At 35.9% G+C, this 23,441-nt stretch overlaps 2 protein-coding genes across 2 annotated transcripts; both read left to right on the top strand.

The window, feature by feature from the left end:
• Positions 1 to 4,465: 4,465 nt before the first annotated feature.
• LOC137734696 (probable calcium-binding protein CML36) lies at positions 4,466 to 5,580 on the top strand. Its single transcript, XM_068473954.1, has one exon. The coding sequence runs from the start codon at positions 4,484 to 4,486 to the stop codon at positions 5,315 to 5,317; it is 834 nt and encodes a 277-aa protein (XP_068330055.1). The 5' UTR covers positions 4,466 to 4,483; the 3' UTR covers positions 5,318 to 5,580.
• Positions 5,581 to 20,440: 14,860 nt separating this feature from the next.
• LOC137734626 (transcription factor MTB1) lies at positions 20,441 to 23,184 on the top strand. The gene is made up of 2 exons (XM_068473874.1): positions 20,441 to 20,693; positions 20,943 to 23,184. Exon 2 carries the CDS (start codon positions 20,970 to 20,972, stop codon positions 22,800 to 22,802), a length of 1,833 nt encoding a protein of 610 aa, XP_068329975.1. The 5' UTR covers positions 20,441 to 20,693; positions 20,943 to 20,969; the 3' UTR covers positions 22,803 to 23,184.
• The last annotated feature ends 257 nt before the right edge of the window (positions 23,185 to 23,441 follow it).

Raw genomic sequence — 23,441 nt, 5'->3', positions numbered from 1 at the left:
GGCATAATATTTGGTTCGTCTCGAGGAATTACAGTTTATTATTTGAACATCACTGATTTGCACAGTAAATGTTTCATTTTGGGATGTCTGCACTAAAATAGCAATAACATCTCCCAGAAAAATTAGAATCACGAACCGTAAAATTCTCCATAAACTAGATAAGGGCTCAATATTTGGTTCTCTCAAGGAATTACAGTTATTATTCAAACTTTATTGATCTACCCAACAAATGTTTAATTTTGGGATTATTTTCTAAATAAGTGTAAAGATAAAATTACATATTGAATTGAGTTTGCAAGGGTACTTTAGGTTGTAAATTTGGATTTTAAAAAAAAGTTGGATCGGATTAAAGTAAGCAAAACAAATATTGTATATCGTAGCACGATATTGTCCGCTTTGGGCCCCTACCACACCCTCACGGTTTTGTTTCTGAGAACTCACACGAGAACTTCCCAGTGGGTCACCCATCTTGGGAATGCTCTCCCCCGAACTCGCTTAACTTCGAAGTTCCGATGTAACCCGAAGCCAATGAGTTCTCAAAAGGCATTGTGCTAGGTAGAGATGAAAATATACATATAAGGCTTACAGGATTCACTCCACTGGGCGATGTGTGATGTAACAAAAACAAAGCGTAAAATCATAAATTCAAACAACATAACATAAAACGGGATCAAACATTCAAAACCAATTTTTTTAACATGGTAAGGTAACGATATTTATTTAAGAAAGGAGATTACAAAATTGAATCAAACTATATACACCAAAAAAAAATATGACAATACACTTACCTCCATCGTCAAATTGAATCAAACTATATATACTTTAATAATATAGAGTTTTAAAGAAACACTTCTGGTGTTGTTCACTTTTAACGAAAATGATATTTTTACTCTAAAAAATCACTCCTGGTATTATTCACTTACAACACATTTTTGTTCTTTTAATTAAAACTCAAAGTTTTAAGTCATTTCTATTAGTTTTCCTTTAATAATATGAATGTAAAAAAAATAAAAATTAGGTGTAAAAAAATTATATGAGTTCAAATAAAGCTTCCCATTAGTAAAAACTACACGAACCAACATACACCATAAAGTATCAAAAGGAGTCAAAAGGAGGTGAAAACAAAAAACAAAATTGAACTTGAACCCTCACGAGTCACGATTATCCAATCCTGAATTTACCAAACTGAAAAAATGATTTAAAATTTGAACTCGACAAGGAACCGAAGATTGGAATGTTCAACACGTCACACGTGTACCCAAAAGAAGCAAGAACGACCACTCACGGTGATGCGTACACCTCATCTTTCATCCTCATCTTTCACCTTTCAAACAAAAGGAAAGTCAAGAAAAGAAAAAAACAAGAGGAAGAGCAAAACATAAGTAATGTTAAGGAGACTTTTAAAGAGAAATTTGCTGTCGTTTCATAATTTAACATTAATTTTTAAATTAATATTATAAAATATTATAAATAAAAAATATGAAATGATAAAAGGTTTATAAATAATTCCACTTATAAGAAATTCTCCTTAAGCATTCGTTTTTTTTTTCTTTCAATAAGCTTCAAATCTTACTTAAAGTTAAAGAGAAGCATAATTGAAATCTCATTTAAACGGTATGATGTGCAATGTGCTTGGCATGTCGTCCATGTTGCCTCCTCCGAGGACCCAATTTCTCTATTAATTAATTAAAAAGAAAAACCAAATATATCAGGTATGATATCCCACACTTCCTTTTCACCTGTAAACTGGAAAACAAAAGTTTACCCAAAAAATAAAATAATTATAAAAAAATAAAAAATAAAAAAAGGAAAATAAAAGCAATCATATCAACCATCACTATCAACCGTAATAATTGACTTTTCGTCACTCTAATATGCAGAGATCAATTTATATCATGCCTTGTCTTTTAGTGGTTTAGATCCTACCATTTTAAATTCGGAAGTTTCTAGCACTCGTTTAATCATTAAATTCAACAATGAATCTTATGTAAGCTTTATAATTATTTGGGTGGTGACGCGAGAGTCTATTCATGGGGAGATTTTTTTTTTTTTTAATTCTTTTTTAATAAACGATTTTATCTACGTTAAGGAAGTAGTATAGTGGATTAAGTCTCACAATAAATTAACAATAATTGGTTTAATTCACCTTTGGTGAAAATTGAACCTAAAATCTCTTACTTACAAGTGAAAAGGAATATCACTAGACCGTATTATTAAATCGAACCTAAAACCTCTCATTTTGATCATTTTAATAAAATAAAATATTTACAACTTCCAAACTACTATCGAGGAAATTGGTTGTTGGATTAATGAATAATTACTCATAAAACTCTGAACCATGAGTAAGATTATTCTTCTGGTAAAAAATTTAAGATGAAAAAAAAAAAACCAATTTAATTAATGAATAATTACTCATAAAATACCAGACCGAAAATTGAGTAATTACTCAAAAAAAAATCAATTTAATTATTTGATTCTCTTCAATTCATTTGATCTAATAACCAAAAATCAAGAATAGTCTCTAGTAAGTAAAAAGAGATGTGTAGATGTTATCGGAAAAAAATGGATGTGGAGACAACTCCTAAGAATCCATGACAAAAATCACTGTGGCAGAAGAGGTCAAACCAAACAAAATACATTCTTAAGTTAACCAACCAGTCTTAGAACAGTGCTTAACAAACTATCGTAGAATCTAAAAATCTCCTAATCTGTTAGAGAATCCCAATAATTCAACAAATCATTCTTAACCCTAACCATGAATCTCTAAAACCGCCACATATGGAAAGGTCAGCCCAAGCAACTTAAGCAATTGAACCAAAAAAGGAGGAAAAGGAGGTTAACCAAAATTTCACGGCTAAACAAACACACTCGGGAATCTCCCTATCAAACCTGATGCTTTCGTTCTCAGTCCAATGACAAAGTACATCAAACTGTAGCTCCGCTCTTTCAATGGTGGGCGAGTATCACATGTCCGACGTTCTGCCAATGTTGTAGCACACAAAATGGTTTTGTTTTTTTTATTCGGATTCTTATTAGTTCAATGAACCACGAAATTGTCAGGATTCATGCTCCAAAGTCACATAACTTACTAACAAACAAACAAACAAGCACCAAAGTCAACATAATTCACCTATAAACAAACAAGCCCTAAAGTCACCACTAAGGAGAAGGGGGCCCATATATAAAGATTATAAAATGTAAACATCACGCAAGGATGACACAAATCCTCTTCGGATCTGAGTGTAGGGATCAATAGATCTGGACTATTGAAATTTGATTAAATGACTACAATTATTATAACTTTTAGGAGGGCCCCTTGTTTGTAGCCGTTGAATCAAATTTTAATGGTCTGGATCTATTGATTCCTAGGCTCAGATCCGGAGAGAATCTGTGTCTACGCAAGGAAAAAAAAACAACTTAACAGGTCCTCGATTGAAATTTGTCCTCGACATTGGTGAGAATTTTCGTCAAATTAATTAAAGAAAATTGTAGAAATTGTCTTTCAATTTTTACTTGATTGAAGTAATAGTTTCTAACTAAAAACCCATGACTATTGATCTCTTAATTCCTCAAAATGTGCGGCTATAGTTTTTTTTCGTCAACTCTGTCAAAACAAGTCATGTTGGAATAATAATTGCTACAATTGAATTAAAGTTGAGGGACCATTTTTACTCTTTTCTCATTTAATTTTTCATATTTGCCACTTAATTCAGCCCCACATGTATGACAGGTGCCTCATTTTGACAGAATTTTTAACGGAGTTGACGAATATGACCATAGATGCACGTTTTGATGATTTAATACACCACTGGTCATAGATTTTTAATTGAGAGATCATTGTTCTAATTGGATTAAAGTTGAGAGACAGTTGCTACAATTTTCTCAATTAATTATGGGCATCACATGTGACTCTATAAGCCTTTTTCAAGAAATAAATCACAGAACTGCAACTACGCCTTTTTAGGCTCAGGTCAAAAAGAGTGGGGGAATATTTAGAAAGACTTTGAAAGAGACTTAAAAAAAGATATGAAGTACTTAGAGTTAACGGAAGACTTGATGCAAACCGAGCGCAACGCCACATTAACATATTTTACTCCTTGGCCACATCAAGAAGTCAGAAGCACGCCCAACGCCACATCAAGATATTTTACTCAAAGCTCAACAGACGAGTTGGCACACCTCGCACACAATTGAATGACGTAGTTAACTTATTAATTACTCGACCTGCGTTCCACGTAAGTTTAGTAATTTTTAGGATCAGCAGTATCAGAATCACATAGAAATAAAATTGTCGCCAACATTTGTTTGTTGTGAATGGACTAAATCCCCGTTGTAAAAAGAATATATTAATTTTTTGTTTTTTCTTGTTGCTAAGTAACTCGGCATAATTAGTGGGATATCAAACATTACCCATTTCGTAATTATCACACATATAAATCAGACGATTGAAATGGTTCACCCATGAAGCTTCCTGGAAGTTGCCATGGCAGTGCCTTCACTAACACCATATATCCCCCCATCTCTTCCTCTTTGCTTCCCATCTTTTCCATTTTCTCTCCTCCTTTTTCACCATTATCTTCTCTCTCTCTCTCTCTCTCTCTCTCTCTCTCTACAACTTCTTCGCCCATTTGGGTTTTCATCTTCAATCATGAAGTTCATCAATATTAGCTCCAAAAATCTCAGTCCGAAACGCCTCTTCCGATCTAAGAAGGACCGGTACGCCGTGTCCAGCTCCGATCCGCCATCGTTCGGGTCCGGAACGGATTTTTCCTCATCTTTTTCTTCTTCCTCAGACTCAATTCACAAGCCCGGGGCCGGTGGTGTCACCACGCCCACCAGCGTTTTGGCCGAAAGATCGGGTTACTGGTCCGAGTTTTCGGCTGATCTGCAGCTGGACATGGCCAAGGCGTTTAAGCTTATAGACCGGGACAACGACGGAGTGGTGTCGAGGAAAGAACTCGAGGCACTTCTGTGCCAGCTCGGGAACAACCCGCCGAGTCAAGAGGAGGTGACGTTGATGCTGAGCGAGGTGGACCGAGACGGCAGCGGTTCGATAACCCTTGAGGCTTTATTGAACCAGGTCGGACCGGTTTCCGGTCCACCTGCGGACTCGGAGCTGCGCGATGCGTTCGAAGTATTTGACACGGATAACGACGGAAAAATATCGGCGGAGGAACTTTTGAGGGTTTTCAAGGCCATTGGGGACGAACTGTGCACGTTAGAGGAGTGCCGGCGCATGATAGCCGAGGTAGATAAAAACGGGGATGGGTTCGTGTGCTTTGAGGAGTTTGTTCATATGATGGAGCTGCAGAGATGAAGTTGCTCCTGATGTTTGGCGAGTCATAAAACTGTTGATTTTCTTTTTCTTTCTTTTTAAAATTTGTTTGGGATAATGGATGTATGGTTTTTAAGGGTGTCTTGGAAAGATTGAGGTAAATAGGTAGTTGTTGGCATTATAATCGGTGCACTTGGCCATGTACGAATGATGGTGCGCAAATTGCAGTAAAGCGTCATCTAAGAACCGAATGATAGTTTATACGGTTTCTTATTTAAAAAATTAGTGAAGGGATTCGATGAATTTATGAGATTGTTAGAAAATGGAATTTGTTTTATTAAAATCTCCATATAAATTTTTCAAGGAATTAGGTTTTCTAAGCTGAAGTAAATCTGTCTGTTGACCTAAAAGCTACAATTATTCTTTTTGGAATCAAATTCTGCACATAAATTATTTGGTAAAAAATTGTTATTGGTACTTCAAAAATCTCATTCTATATTCTAAATTTTTTATATTTGGAAAAAAAATACATTTGTAAAGAGTGTAAAATAAAATTTTTAAATTATCAATAACACTTCCTTTTAGTAATGTTATTTCCTTATTTTTCCGTTAATGAATAGGGAGCTATTTGGTGTAACCAGAGATTTTTTCAGGTACCGGCAATTCAAAGGGTACACATGTTATAATAATATCTGCTATTTTCTCATTTGCAGACTAGTTTTTTCACTTTCCTATTTAATTGAAAGGACGCGTGACTGTGTGACCGTCGTACATTTGTAGTTAAATCATGGTTTGAAATGGTCATAGCCAATAATGGACTAGAGAGGTGGCTAATGCCAAGAGATTATGATTCTTTCATCTCCTATTTCCATCATCTTCCATCCCCTCCTCTTATATTATCTATTTTGTCTTTCTTTTTCTATAAAAAATTAATATAAGATGTTGACATGGCTTAACCGTAACCGTTCAAATAGGAGAGAAGTGAAGGGGAAAGAAAAAAAGAGAGGAGGGAGTCCTACTCCAATGTCAAGATATGAAGAATGACTTAATATCTAAATCTGGATAATGCCTTAACATGAAACATATTTATAATCATCAAAACATCTTAGTTCAATAACTTCATGTAATGTGTAAGTTTTTCTCAACATAATATCATATTCGGAACATCGCTTGACTATAAAACTCGTTTCATACAAGTTACTTTTTTAATATTATTTTTTAAAGAAAAATATTATTGGCACTTCAAAATTGTCATTTTACACTCCAAAAATTTCATTTTGCACTCCTCAAAAGTATATTTTTCTTTTGAAATATAGAAATTTGGAGTGCATAATGAGGATTTAATAACAATTCCTTATTTGTTCTTCTTTAAAATATGGACAATTGGTGGCAAGTCACGATTATCCACCTCTTTCGGGGGCTAAGAAGACTCACAGAGGCATTTTAGCCTTTTCCTGACAACAATCAAGCAGACTCATCAATTTACCGCCTCGAACACTGGACCTCCCTATTTAAATTGTAACTTGTTTTTCACTAAAAAAGAAACGAAAAAGGGTGGAAAGTTGTAACCACTTTGGTTGTCTGAAAGAAAACGATTTAAAAAAACAAAATAAAAAAAAAATGGTGCTATCTGCACATTCTTTATTCATTTTTATCTTTTAATTTTTACAACGACTATTTTCTCATTGCTGTCACCACTAACATTACCGTTGTAGTTCTCGCAAACTATTTTATTTTACCATCATCTAGCCTCGATTATTTCTTCATACCTGTAATGAAAGACTCCAAAAGTAAATTTTGGACTGGAGGATAAAACTGATTAACTAAGACAAGCAGGTATTGTCATATGTCTAAGTCACTTGGTTAAATCATGTGTATGTCCTTGGTTGCAACCAACACCACCTCTTTCTTTTTGTCTGCTTTTGCTGGCAGTGTTGTTCATGGTAGTTTCACAAGCTTCCTTCAATTTCTAGCTGAGATCGGTGTGGCATCCGTGGCTGGATGATGGGATATTACTTCATTTCATCTCTAGGTGCTGCTTGGTTGGATTATTAGCGTCTGATGGGAAAATCAAATCGGAATGTTGGGAAGCACTATTGCGGTGGTGGTAGCAGGAATCTCAAACTTTCTTTTGTTTTGTATCTAGCTTTGGGCCCTGGGTTGGGCTCTTTTAGGTTAGCTTGGGAGGCCCCTCTTGTTTTGTTTATTTAGTATGTGGGCCTTTGATTTGTAAATTAGTGATGGAATAAAATTTTGTTCCTTTGTATAGAAAGGATTTATAAAACTGAAGAGTTCATAAGACCGGATGAAATTGCCCGATTAGAATAAAATTTAAGGACCAAATGGTCCCATTGTTTTTGTATAAATAAATCTGAATATATTTAGGCAGAGAGAGATAGAGAAGCAGAACGTGGGGATTCGCACGGTACAACATGCAGATTTTTCAATTATTTTGGGCAGCCAATTGCAATTGCACCTCCCCCCTTTCACAGCCTTTTATTAGGTGTGCATGACCATTGACCATTGACCATTGACCAAGCAAGGTGTTTGACCATTTTCCATGCACAAGCTACTAGGTTTAGTACGTAGTTCATACAACAAATCCTCTTTCTAAATCTCAATTTTATACGCTAATATAGTACTTGAGTAACGTAAACTTGGATACCATCTTCGATAATATTCTAATGAAACATAAATTAATCATCTTGATTAATATTAGTTAGCATCCTTCTAGATCTGTAGTATCGAAGAGGTTTGATAATTGTTGTAAGCATACCAAACTGTAAACAAGAATTTCAAAATTTTCGATTCGGATTGGTCGGTTTAAGTCACAAACTATAATAGAAGTACTGAATCAAATAAATTCATCTAGTGACAAATTTGGTTATATTATTTTTCGTCATAAGAAATTGGTGAGAAAGCTTTGAGAGAAAGATAACGTGAAGTTAAAAGTGCTTATGAGTTTTAATTTTTAGTGTCACATGATTGATATCGATATGAGAAATGAAACATATTCAATTCGTAAATTATGATAATTGATACCAAATTTAGGCATTTCTAAATGCTATCAGTTCGATTTGGTCCAAAATTATGTTACTCTTTAGCGTAAAAACTGAATCAAACTGCTCGAATTGATTAATTTCGTTTGGTTTGAGCAGCTCAGGCGACTTTTTACCCACCCTTAAGCGGTAGGAGCAGGGAGGGAGCGGCTGTTGCAGCAACTGATGGGAGTAGCCATCTTCTTCTGTACACATTCCGTAACCTTAAAGTTGAATGCATATGGTCCACCACGACCACCATGTGGAGTGGCGGTGGCCAACCGTGTTTACTGTTTACTTTGGACTTTCCGACGAAGACAAACCTTACAAATTCACTCACTCAACGCTCAGCCAATCAAGCCAAAGCCGGTGGGGGTGGGGGGGCCGTGGCGGCTGTGATCGCCTGCAGTCCGGTGCTTGTTTCGTTTTGGGCTCGGAGCCTCTGACTTCTAACGAGTAGGGCCCACTTATTGGACTTAAAGTCCGAAAACATCCGCGTCACAATGGGTCTTTACGAGCACGTGAACCGCGTATCCTTTGACGTCGTACACCGACCGGAGATCCAAATAGACATAAATACCCTCGGTTAAATTACATGAAAAAAGGGTGGTTCGTCGGTCCCTTTCCATTACTTTTTCTTGCTTCTTTATAGCCATATCTTCGACTTGACCAAAAAAAAAAAAAAACCGCGTTTTCAACAAAAAAAATAAAGCATGGAAGGATCTCGATTACTACTGGGGATTTTTCGCGTGTTTATTCCTTTGCTGTTTTGGCGCATTTGTTGCTCTTTTTGCTCTTTTGATTCTCAAGCGCACAAGGGCTCATGTGCAAATGACCCGATTTCGGTGTCAGGTTAGGCGTTGTTGTTCATCATCTTAGCCAACCTAATCACACCAAAAGCAATCATAATGTTTCAGTTTTAATCCAAACCCAAAAGATGAAGATGATGAGTTGGGGATTTTCAATTCAAAACCTAAAACCACACAAACATATGAATTTGAATTTTCTACAATTCGGCCTTTTTTTAATCTAATATTCTAGGTAAACTTTTAGTTTAAATTTTTTTTTTTTTTCACATTTTTGTAAAGGTTCTTTAAAATTATTTAAGTAATTAAATACAATGAGTAAATTTGTTCTTAAGGGGTCATGTGAAAGTGAATTAAAACTTCGGGATTATTAGTGTTATTTTTCAGGCCTGAGAGGGTTTTCTGAAAACACAATATACTTCAGAGGATGTTAATATAATTAACTAGTAGTTTAACCCACTTTCCAATCTCTCAGTGTATAATATCGAATGTTCATAAAAAAAAAAATTAATGTTGTAACCAAATTCAGGAATCGTTGTGAATGGTGGAGATGCACAAACTCGATAATTTGTAAACAGCATACAACCGTAAGCAACCAATGACTGGGGGTGCCAGCCAAAGGCTCTTCGACAATCAAGTTAGTAAGCAAATATAAGTAGATGGAAGAGAATAAGTGTGCGATAATCGCGTTACCAAAGATGAACCTTAGAAGGATGCACTTGCACCAGTTGAGATAGAGACATTTTTGGATATGAAATACGTATTAAACCAAGAGAATCTTAGAAGATATCTTGAAGTAAATTGTAGACATCCGTGTTTACATAAATATTGCATCTTCTTAAAAGTATGATTACTTGCAGTGCACGCGAATTCGTAGATTGCAAGGATTCCAAGAATATAGGAAATCTACTTATTCTTTAATGGATCAGGTTTTTGTGTCTTGCTCAAAAAGCATGGCCATGCTAAATGAAGTTATCACACATAACCCATTGCTCCAAAACAGGTTGATGGTTACATCATTGCTCCGTGTGTACAGCTCTACAGCGAAAGATGTTGAGTCTATTCGAATTTTTTATGTACTCGTGTGCTGATATGCCTTATTCTAACCCTAAAAAATCATTATGCCACAATTACTATTAATAAAAAAGAATAGAATACCACTAGGATTGGAAAAAAAAAAAAACATTACTATTAACAAGAACATGCAAAATCTCTTTATGGCTATAACATTTAAGGCATTGGAGAAAACATTACTATTGCCTAAGTGAAGTATCACTCGCGAAAATCTCTTTATTCATTTCTTCTTCGAGACACAAAATTCTGATGTATTTGAAGAAAGTTGAAATTTTACTATAAAATTAATTGGCAATGTGAGGAGTAACCCACTTATAAATGTATGCAAGATCCATTCTTTCTCCAATGTAGGGTTGGTACTCTCAAGAAGTTCTGATTTTGATATTGAGTTCATAATTTTAACAAATTACTTATATAAGAAAATGATTTACATAACACAAGTTCATCAATTATAAAATCGCGATCCAATAATGTTCGAAAGAACCCATATCGTTCACACTATTTTTTTCTTTTACACAAACGGTGGTCGTAGAGTTCTACAAAACTTTTGAACGATAATGCAAGAAGAAAATTTTTTGAACAATATTACAACAAGAAAAATACCAATTTGACTGAAGTCATTAAACCCATCAAAGGAGTCTTGACTTTCTCGTCGGATGAAGAAAATTTTTATTCTAACGGAAATACGAATGGTATACTACATGCTTTTATATAAATAGTGAAAATTTAAATTATTAATTTTTTAACATATATATTCCACTATTAGTATAATATAACGTGATTATCATCCGTGTTCTAATCATACTTAAAAATCTATCCGTCATAGGAGTTTAACGCAGGAGTAGCGCGGTACAATGTCAATCAAAGAGCTGCCAAATGGTTTCATTGTCAATCAAGCCACACGCCAAACACGTCAATCCACTCCTCGGTTCAAGATAATGTCACGTGCCCTTCACGAGCTTCATCGCTGTTGTCAAGCACATGCTTTATCACCAAGCTTTATCTGTTGTCCGATAAGACCAATGATCGATCAGATCAAGCCACGTGTCTTGGTCCACTTTTATGTTGACACGTGGAGGGAGTCTGATGGGTGGCTGTTGCAGGCAAAACGCGTGAAAAGGACGAGCGGGCTCGCGGTGCGTGTTTAATGGGTGAATTGAGATTCTCGTGGTAGATAATTACTCACGCTTGCGGGAGTGCGTGAAAGGTGTGAATTTGAGAATGATGTGGCTGCGTGTACTCCACGCCCTTCGGTTGCAGCACTGATTGTAACGTGTATTTCTTTTTGTGGTTTTTCTCTCGTGCCAAATAGTGGACAAAGGTCATGCCAACTGAGCAGTTTCATTTTTAAAGACTTTGAGTCAACGCTCAGCGTATTTATCCACTCACGTAAACAATAATAGACTCCAGTGAACAGTAATAGACCAAAGAATCTCCATGCCTAAAAAAAATAGCCTAGTCAATTTATTAAAATATTATTATTTTTTATTATAAAATAATAAAAAATAATAATTTTATTTTTAATTTCTAACTTTATAAAAAAAAAAATAATAATAATAATATTATTAAAATATTTTTATTTTCTCATCTTCCACACTTCCTTTCCCTTCCATTCCTGCACGCCATCCACCCAGCACAGATAATCCATTCCCACCATCGCCTCCAAACCTCCTCCTCCCATCCTCCGACGCCATTGCCCTCCTGTCCTTCAAATCCAAAGTCGACCTCAACAACAAGCTCCTCTACACCTCATGTCCTTCAATGTCGTCACTTCGTCCTCTTGCATCTCCACACCTCCAATGTTGTCGCTTTGTCCTCCCGTCCTTCTCCCTTCGTGGCTCCTTCCCTCCCGACACCCTCCCCCGCCTTGACCAGCTCCGCTCCTCACCTCCACAACAACTCCCTCTCTGGCACAAAAAAAAAAAAAAAAAAAAGGGCTGACATCATATGCCCTCCGACGCCACGCTGACGTCAGATGGACCGGTCCCAAGGTCTGTCAATTTTGGGCTGGCCTGGAGATGAACTTGGGCTGGGTGCCAGGAAATGGAACGGGTTGAAGTGGATTGGCTGAGTGCCAGCCTTGTTTTTTGGCTTAGTGCCGGCCTAACCACCTCCCGGTGGAACTGCTCTTATGAGGGCTAAATATAGCAAGTGTTTTAGTCCTTCGAAAATACATCAAGTTTTTTTTTTGTTCCAATTTAGTATCTAATATCATAAATATGATGAGTTACAAGGGCCAAGTGGTGGCGTTGGTCGCCGTTTACCGAATTTGTCGAAAAATTAAAAATGGCCGTTAGAGCCCTGGAACTTCACGGCCTCGTACCGTCACGTGTGTTTGTTAATCGAGGTAATTCTTGGGTGGGTTTGTAGAAAAGTGATAGTTTCAAGATGATGGGGGTGGCGTCGACCAATTCCATAGGAGATGGCTAGAATTTGCGTCTGAAATTCGTGGAGGTGGCAGGTCGGTGGGTGGGTTTGGGTTTCTGAGTTAGCTTTCCTGATTTGGAAGGTTTGTAATTCTGGTAGTTTTCAAGTTTCCAAAATACGAAACTTACTGTTTATAGTAAGTGACAAAGACCAAAATTGCCTATTACTTTCGAGGCTCATAAGTTCTTCGTTTCAACTCCGATTCATGAACATTTTAAGTCTGAACACTCGTGAGATCAAACCCGATCAAAAAAGTACAAGAGTTGGCCCACTAAACTAACGAAAACTTTCAAAAAAAAAGGCCAAATCAAGGTTAAATAAGTTAAATTGGGATTTTTGAATTCAACAAAAATTAAATAAAATCCCGAGATTGAAATTACAATTATGAATAGTGAAATCCGAAAGCGGTATTTCACATGGTAATTGTATTAAATACTTCATATGGTAGCCTAATCTTACATGACATTAAAATCACACCCATTTTATCCATGGCCTTTCGAATTTGAAACTTAGTTAACCCTAATAAGCTAGTTGATTGTTTTTAGTTTTGTCTAATAACATGGTATTGTACCGAGTCTAGTAGAGTAATATTGTAACTAAGTGATTGATTGTATTGTTGAGTTTGACCCTAAACCAACAAGGCAAACCTTATCCACCATGGCTAGGTAGCAAAAAATCACATGATAGTGTGCTCATGTTCTCTGAGGCCTTGTTTGATAGAGACAATTGACTTGAATATGACCATTCACTATATTAAAATTAAGGGTAAGTTACATTTTACCCCCCTCAGGTTTGGGGTCGATTGCAACCTCATACAACATCTTTAAAACATTTCAATTTCATACCTCACCTATTATTTTATTTAAATATAATACATCAGTTGCATTTTCCATCCATTAGTTCGTTAAGTACTAACGTGATTACCAAATTTGTACCACGTGGCAATTTTTTTTCATTCATTTAAAATATTATAATAATTTACCCTATTTATTTAAATTTAAAAAAAAATATATATAAAAAATAAAAAACCCATCTTCTTCCTCAAGCCCTTCCCTGCAACCTAAACACCCCATCTCCCCCGCAACCCCCCACCCCACCCAAAACCCACATGTCTCCTACCTCATCACTCCCACCCCCTTTCTCCCTCCCCAACCTTCATCTCCCTGCTGAGTCGACTTGGCCATTCTTTGCTTGCCCTGCGACGCTAGGATCCACGCCGCCAACCCCCTTGCCCAGCGCCACAAGTGAAAACCCCTTGTCCATCCGCTCCATCATCCACTGGCGTCTCAATTTTTTTTGAACTTTTCTTTAATTAATTATTTTTAAATGCATAAAAAATTATTTTTTTGCCACATGACACAAATTTGGTAGTCACATCAACACAAATGTGGCAGCCACGTCAGCACTTAACAAACCAATGGATGAAAAATGTAACGAAGGTACTATATTGAAATAAAATAGTAGGTGAGGTATGAAATTGAAATGTTTTAAAGATGTTAGGTTGCAATCGACCTAAAACTTGAGGGGGTAAAATGTAATTTTCCCTAAAATTAATGACAAATTCTTTATTTTGTCCAAGTTGAAGGTTACTGATGAAAATAGTTATCAATTTTAATCCTACCATTTTTGTGGATATTAATACAGATATCTTTTCTTTAGCAGTAAATTTAACTTGGACAAAATAAAGAATTTGTCATCCCTTTCTTCCTTTAAAATGTCATCAATGTAGTGAATAATCATACACAAGTCAATCCTCTCCGTTAAACGAGACTTCATTCTATTGTTTGGTACGTCATTGAACCCTAATAAAGTCATCTACACTAGATTAAAATGCATTTGTTTTATAACTGTAAAGAATGTGGAATTAGTTTGAAGTACAACTTCTAAGTAAGAAACGTAGACTCAACTTTTATAAGTACATGTTTAATATCAAATTATTATAATTGGTTATAGTGTAAATATATAGTTCTGATCCAATATCTTAATAGATAATGTGTTGGTTTCTACTCATACGTCCTTTATTTGAAACTTTTGTCTCTTAAATGATTGTAATAGTTTCGAACTCTACTCTTACATTCTAATAAAATGATAAAATAATAATAATAATAATAATAATAAAAAATATATATATATATATATATATATATATATAGTTGTGGTGAAAAAGAAAAACAGTGACTATGAACCCACCACTAAGGCATTTAGCCTAGAATCGCTTTCAACTTTCATCTGCCTTTGATTCTACTCAATTAAGGCCCACCATCGTGATTATTGTATCTCCTAATCTTAATTAAGCTTCTAACCTCGAACTTATCAAAACCATCATGAATCTGCGATGCCTACTGACGAAACACGCTTCTACACCGTTGGATAACTTGGATTGTGCTTTCTTTCGGTAATTATCTTCGGTTGTCCATGTCTTGGGGGACCCAGACAGTTCAACCTCGTTTTACTTTCTTTTTGGACCCCACCAAGAACTGTTAAGGACATGAATGAAGATAATTTAATCTCATTAGAGGAGACAACATAGTCAACACGCATCACACTTTTTCTTGTAAAGTATTTTACCCACGCTACAGGTATCATATTCAATTAATTTGAAAATCGGGTAATGTTAATAACTTCTCGTTTGATTTTCTCGTCTCTCTATTACATCTCGAAGTAGTACACGAGGATTGATTTGTATGCTCAATGAGATTCAAAATATTGAAGTATTATATGTATCGATCAGATCAAGAAAAGATATGTCAAAGAAGACAACACCAATTATATTAGGTCGAAGTTCTTGTTCTACCATCTATAGCAAGAACATTAGAAGATTGAAGTCAAATAAATCCAATCCTAAGACAACCTAGCTAACATCTTCTCCAAGTCATTGTCAAAGCCTACTTTCAAAAGATTGTTTGAGAAATTGGTATGCATAAACTGTCTAATTTGCAACATTGTTAGTTCTCATTTGGAAATTTTTTCAAACTTAAGGAAAGTATTCTAAAATATACTTACTTGATCTTAATGTACTTTTTTTTCCTCCACAATTAAGAGCATTTTTCCCTTGGGTTTTTGCTACCTATTGAGGTTTTAACGAGACACCTATCCTGGATGGTCATACCCCTTGTGTATGTCCTATAGACGTTTAATCTTGACTTTGCATTAACTCACACTCAAGGAGGAGTGTCATAATTAATATTTAACATTGTGTGATTGTGTAATCATTGGTTTATGTAATCTAGTGATTCTATACTATTAGGTTTTATATTATTTGGTTTCTCTCTGTCCTTTTGGTTTACTATAAGTAAAGACATTGACACAGAGGACATATCATCCTACTATTTCCCTAAGCCCTATACTCTCCCCTTTCTCTTTGCCGCACCTCTCTCTTCGTTCAGTAAAATCGGGACTTGTCCACAATAATAAGTGAAATTCAATAGTGTCACTTGTATGTCTACAAATTTTAACGAGTGACTCTAATAATAGGTTACCTTAATAATATTAGTGTGTAATGTAGTAAGTGAGTGGAACTTAAATTGTGTGATGTCCAAATATGAGTTAGCATGCTGGATGTGTGTTTAACTAATTTATTTGTTTTGATACTGCAGACACGTCTTTGTTTAGCTAAGAACTTTCAACATGATGAACTTATTTATTTATTCTATGGAAAAAGAAAGCATGATGTTACTTAGACAAAGAATCCTAATGCAATTGAAGCTTTGAATAAAATCAGCAGTACTATTTTTTCCATATCTGCATAAATCTTTTAAAACAAAAATTAAAGGAACCACAATCACCTTTCCCAACCTCCAACAATTTCTTTCGAATCTCCAATCATTCTTGAAAACTAATGTCTAATCTATGATATTAAACCTATTAGCATGTTGGTAAGTGCCTAACATGTTTGGTGGCATGTTGGGATAAGTTGTCATTAATTAAAATGGACTTGAGTCCAGTTTATTATTTTCAATGCCCAATTTCATTCAACCCACCAAACGGACCCTAAAAGTTAGTAAATCTCAAAGGCTTTTTAGTCAAAATGATCCTTAAGATTGATACAACTTCTTACTTTGGTTCCTGAGATTTGAAATCAATAGAAATGGTCCCTGAGTTTGTTCACCATCAATTATTTTGTTCATTCCGTGAAAATTCTCTATTAAATAATGATAAAAGGACAAAAAACCCTCAATTTTTGTCAAATCATTTTTGTCCATTGTTTATTAAATTGAGGTTATTTGTGTCATTTTGGTCATTTATTTATTAGAATATTTCTCAAAATGACCAAAATGATTGATGGTGGACAAATTCAGGATCACTTTTATTGATTTCAAATCTTAGGGACCAAAGTAAGAAGTTATGTCAAGCTCAAGAAACCATTTATGACACATCCCAACCCGGAATGTCCACTAGGACTCCGAATCGAACTGTGTTGGCCGACACCTGGAAGGTGACGAAGCCATAAAGTATAGTGATGTGGAAAATGTGAATAAATTTAAGCCTAAAAGTGCCTAAAGGCCAGAGTGCACTGCAAGCGGGAACGAGCCCGTTTCACACGCAACGTTAGAGCATAAGTAAAGTGTAATAGTGTGGGTGAGGATCATACTCTCAGAGGTAGCCACCTATACTGAGATTCGCCACAAATCCTCGTCGATACGAACTTTCAACAGCTAAAACCTTGAGGGGCGCAAAAACAAGGGTGAGTGGGCCTAAAAATAAAGTTTTTAATAAAAACTTTTTGAAAACATTATAACCCCTTGCCGTAAAACCCGTATAATTTCCCAGAAAATAATAATACATACGTATATAGAAATCATACTCGAGAGTAGTGAAAACCAAGTATATGCCATGTCAAGTATCTCAGCAATGAAATAAGTATGCCAGGTGAAATAAATTAATGTAAATTGATATGCCATCCGGAGTCACTTAACGTGACCTGTACAACTCTAAACCTGCACACGAGTTGGAACCACCTAATGTGGTTTGTAGGACAGGTTGTGTGTAAATAAATATGCTAAAGTTCTACGATCACGTGAAGGCTGTGCGAAGTATTGCAAGTCACCTACGAGTTGGAACCACCTAATGTGGTTTGTACGACAGGCTGTCACCTACCTTGGATCCAAGGTGAGCGTACGGTGCGAGAGGTGAACGATCACTTGAAGGCTGGCCCTGACCTCAAGCGGAGCAATAACACCGGGTTGCAGGATAATGAGTACCAAATGCATCCAGGCATAACCATATACATCACAACCACTAACATCATAATGTACTTACCTGTAGTTTACCTGGGCTCTGCAACATCATGCAACATTATGCAAAGCTATACTAATGCATAGGCTAAAATGTAAAGCAACCATGACATGACATTTTAAACGAAATTCCACTTAAAACCATTTCTGGGAAAAATGGGAAACATATATACGTATATATAGAAAACCGAAAAGCCCACTCACCTGGAGTCCGTGCTACAACTCCTTAGCACATACATTAAGGCGTCACGAACGATTGCCGCCTAAAATAATTATTAAATCCTGTCTTAGAATTCTTATCAATAGAACATATTCCCAGAAACAAAACAATGACGGTGTGGTCGGAGCTCAAAATGGATAATATTGTGTTACGGTGGAGTCAAGCCCGAAATGTGGTGGGGACCGGAACTAAGATGTGACAATTTAGGCAAAAAGTGAATCCCAAATTGAAAAATTGACAATAGTAAAACAACCAAATATGGAAAATGAATTGGTTTCCATTCAGGTTTATCTTTACCATATAGTTTGTCAATTATAATTAAACGAGTACAGAACTAGTTGCAAGCTCAAACGTCTTCGTTTCGATCTCAAATCTATTTGATAAATATAGTTTGTCGTTGATTACATGTTTGAGGAGTCATAATACAGTGGATTATGAACCATGAATATCAATAGCAAACCAACAAGATGGTATAACAAGTAAGCAAACATCTTTGTTTTATGCATGGATCTATCTCATATATATATATATATAGCTTATTGGTGACCACATGTGTAGAAAATTTCATGACAGTAGACCACAAGATAAGAGTAGCAATAACAAAAAAAATTAATATAAAATAAGTGTTAAGTTCAAACGTCTTCCTTTTGCGACTAAAGCTGTCTCGGATACATACTTTGTAGGTAATTACATGATGACAGTAGGTCATGAGGTACTTATATCAATAGTAAAACAACAATTATAAAATAAGTAGTAAGTTCAGACACATTTCGTTCATGCCAAAATCTGTTTCGTATATGTACGTTGTAGGTAATCATATGTGTAGATAATATCATGAAAGTAGGTCACGAGATATGAATATCAATAGTAAAACAACAAATAGAAAATAAATAGTAAATTCAAACGTCTTTCTTATGCACTTAAATCTGTCTCATAATAATAATAATAATAATAATAAAACAACAAATATATGGATGGATGAGGCTAATTAAATGATAATTGATTGTAACTAGTGAGTAAGCTGGTTCAGCGTTTTTTTTTCTTTTATACTGGAGGTTTTTTTTATAAAGGAACTTTAACGAAAAACTCTCGATAATATTTACTTTAACGAAAAACCACATTTTTACACTAAAAAATCAATCATGGTACTGTTTATTTTACCTTTTATTTTATCATTTTCGTTAAAATTCAAAGTTTTTAAATCTTTTTTATTAATTTTTATTTTTTTAATGAAGCTCCCCTTGCTCTCAAAAACTCTTTGTACTATCGTTCAGCAATAAAAAAAACTCAGTTATAAAAAAATAAAATAAAAAGTAAGTTTATCCCAAATAAACATAGTTTGTCTGTAATACCACATCTATCTCACTATCCAAAAAAGAAAAAATGAAAAACACGACCAAAATGTGTTTCATTGAAAAACACCCCTAAAATAATAAAAATGAAAATAATAAAAATAAAAAAGGATGTGAGTCGCAGGTTGTCCGTGAACCACAACCACACGTTATTGCGTGCCAATATTGGACATGAGAATCACAAAAGTCGCTCTTTTTTTTCTTCTTTTGGGTCTGACATAAAACCCACTTTTTCACTCACACAAATCATCATTTCTATCGTGTTTTTCCTTTTGACCAAGAAATTAAAAAGAAGATTAATGAAAAGAATTTAAAATTTTTGAGTTTTAATCAAAATGATAAAAAGTTATTGTAAATGAATAATATCAGAAGTAACTTTTTAGAGTAAAAATATCATTTTCATTAAAAGTGAACAGTACTGGAAGAGTTTCGTTAAAATATCTGAAATTAAAAGCTCTTGCTAACTATACTTATCCTAATAAATCGCACTTTACAACCGCTTAGTACTACATTAAATGATATTTTTTTTATTTATAAGTGAAAGGTCTTAAGTTTGATTTTAGCAAAAAACGAATTTGAATCACATTATTACTAGTCCAACTCTATCATGAAGCGAAACCCACCCACTATTCTTAAATTAAATAATATCGTTTGTTAAAAAAAAATTGTATAAATAAATAGCAAAAGAATTATTATTAACATCCTGAAATTTTTTATTTCACACTTCATTGTATTTTTTTTAATTATATAAAATTTTTAGAATGTTAATATAATAATATAATAACAGAAATAAATTTGTTTAGTTCGAATTCGATGTGTCTTTTACATGTGCTTCTCATTTGGCAAACACACACACGAGAATCTTTGCCGACTACTTGTCAATCAACACCCGCAAGAAAATGCTTTAACCACGGTTCAAAATTAACCGCAAATCAAAGCTTAAGCTTTTAACCACGGTTTACTCGTGCTGTTTGGATTTAGGAGAAAGAACACACAACATACGTTACAAAACCAACCCAGTTTCTCAACTCTCTCTCTCTCTCTAAGCTCCACACCTTTGCTTTAAACAGACCAAAGGCCAGACCTTTTTTCTGGGCTTTCGTTGTTGCTTCTGAAATAGCTGCCTGTTTGGTTTCCGGGAAATTTTTTTTTTCCGGCAGCTGAACTCTCTCACTTTCCCGGGACTGGTTGCTGTGCCCAACATTCGTTTTCCTTGGCTGCCTTACCCAATCATCTTCTCATGATCCCATTTCGCTTGCCGAAGCTGGTGTGTGCAGTTTTCTCCTAACCTGTGTGTTTTCTGGGTTGATTTGTTATATATTTTTTGGGTTTTGCTTTTTACTTGGAATTATGGATGTTTTAGATCTGAAATTGTAGCTCTGCTGGGTTGTTTGATTTGGTTGAATGTATAAAGTTTTGGTTTTAGCAAAAAAAAAGTTTGTATTTTTCGTGGTTTTGGGGGTATTTGAGGCTGAGATTTGATCTGGGTTTCGAAAATTTAGCTTGCCTTTTGTAGGGTTGTTGATTTTTCTGGATTTTGGAGATGAAGATTGAGATGGCTTTAGGAGGAGGGGTTTGGAATGATGAAGATAAGGCCATGGTTGCTGCAGTTTTAGGAACTCGAGCTGTCGATTACTTGATTTCGAGCTCGGTTTCTTCGATTGAGAATTCGTGTATGGGGATAGGGAGTGATGAGAATTTGCACAACAAGCTTTCGGATCTTGTGGAGCGTCCGAGTGCATCGAATTTTAGCTGGAATTATGCCATTTTCTGGCAGATTTCTAGGTCCAAGTCTGGGGATTGGGTTTTGTGTTGGGGTGATGGTTCTTGTAGAGAGCCTAAGGAAGATGAAGAGTCCGAAACCACGAGGATTCTCGGTCTTAGGCTTGAGGATGGGACCCAGCAAAGGATGAGGAAGATAGTGCTGCAAAAGTTACACAATTTGTTTGGGAGCTCAGATGAGTATAATGGTGCTCTTGGATTAGACCGGGTCACTGATATGGAGATGTTCTTGCTTGCGTCGATGTATTTTTCATTTCCAAGAGGAGAAGGGGGTCCTGGCAAGTGCTTGGCATCTGGGAAGCATGTCTGGCTCTTGGACTTATTGAAATCAGGGTCGGAGTATTGTGTTCGATCGTTTCTTGCCGAATCTGCTGGAATTCAGACCATTGTTTTAGTCCCAACAGATGTTGGTGTAGTTGAATTGGGTTCAGTGAGATGCATAGGGGAGCGATTAGAGTTGTTGCAGTCCATAAGGTCACTGTTTTCTACAGAGTCCTCGTTCTTAAGGGCCAAGCCAGTGGCAGGTGTGCCGGTGATTGGAAGGAGGATAGATGAAAATGTCCAACTAACTAATTTGAGCCCTGTGGAGAGAGGGGAAGTAGTTCCCAAGATTTTCGGGCAAGATTTGAACTCAGGGAACTCAGTCCGGCCTCGTTATAGAGAAAAACTTGCTGTTAGAAAGTTGGAGGAGAGGCCGTGCGATGTGTACTCAAATCGAAATAGGATTGCATTTTCAAGTACCCGAAATGGTAATCATGGTTCAAGTTGGGCGAATATTCATGATGTGAAACAGGGGAGCCCAATTGAGATGTATGTTTCTCAAAGTCCGGTGAATAATTTACAGGAGCTTGTCAGGGATGATTTTCGTCATAACCATTATCACCCACAGAAGCAGGTGCCAATGCAAATTGACTTTTCAGGGACCACCTCAAGGCCTTCTGTCGTTTCCCGACCCATTGTTGTGGATTCTGAAAATTCAGATGCTGAAGCTCCATGCAAAGAAGACCAGCCAGGCACAGCTGATGAAAGGAGGCCGCGGAAAAGGGGTAGGAAGCCTGCAAATGGAAGAGAAGAACCACTCAATCATGTGGAGGCAGAGAGGCAGCGGCGTGAGAAGCTAAACCAGCGGTTTTATGCTTTAAGAGCTGTTGTTCCCAATATATCCAAGATGGACAAAGCATCCTTGTTGGGAGATGCCATTGCTTACATCAACGAGCTCCAGGCGAAGCTTAAAGTCATGGAAACAGAGAGGGAGAACCTCGGTGGCACTTCAAGAGATGTGTCAGCTTTGGGGGCTAGCTCAGGTATTGAAATTCAGAACCAGGCACCTGATGTCGATGTTCAAGCTGTTAACGATGAGGTTATCGTAAGGGTGAGCTGCCCTTTGGATTCACACCCTGCATCAAGAGTCATCGAAGCATTCAAAGAGGCACAAATCACAGTTGTTGAGTCAAAACTTGCAGCAGCAAACGATACTGTCTCCCATACTTTTGTAGTGAAGTCTCAAGGATCGGAGCAGTTGACAAAGGAGAAGTTGCTTGCAGCATTTTCCCGGGAATCCAACTCATTACAGTCATTGTCATCAGTCGGGTAGTGCGAGAACTGCAATTAACATAATCCAAGGTATAATACTGAAGAACCCATTTAAAAGTTTCTTCAGATGTTTTTGATATACAGCAGGGAATCCGAAAAGGAATAGCATTGCTAGCTAGAGTTAGACAAATAACTACCTAATGACCAAGTAGGGAGCAAAATTTCTGTGATTATTTTATAGCATACATATTTTGGTGTACGTATTCTTGCAAGGTTGATTTCATTTGTAAGTTCAATCGATCCTCAAGGTGTTGGTTATGAAGAAGCTGATAGATTTGTAACGTTTCTTAAATGTTAGTTTCATTATTTTCCCTTCATTTGCATCTGATCTATCATCGCTGCTGTTATTTTTACTGGATGACATTGGTGTTGTATAAATGTACTATGTTGAGTATGTTCTTCTTCTGTTTTGTGAAGGATTAGACGAAAGTCGTACCCAGATTCTGCATTCAAATTCGATTACATTGTTCAGGCTTTTGGATCTCTTTTTTATTTTTCCTTTCTGGATTGCGAATTGATATGGTGCGAAATTTTGTTCCCAAAGGCAAGGTAAATTTGTTCTTCCTGTGGACAGAAAGTTTTGAAGGCTTCCTCGGTCTTTCTTCGCCTTTGTTTTTAGTTTACCTCCTTCTAATCTCTT

The sequence above is a fragment of the Pyrus communis genome, chromosome 5, assembly GCF_963583255.1.
Source record: "Pyrus communis chromosome 5, drPyrComm1.1, whole genome shotgun sequence".
Taxonomy (NCBI): domain Eukaryota; kingdom Viridiplantae; phylum Streptophyta; class Magnoliopsida; order Rosales; family Rosaceae; genus Pyrus; species Pyrus communis.
Note: the sequence above shows the minus strand (reverse complement) of the source record. Positions and strands in the feature narration are given on the sequence as shown.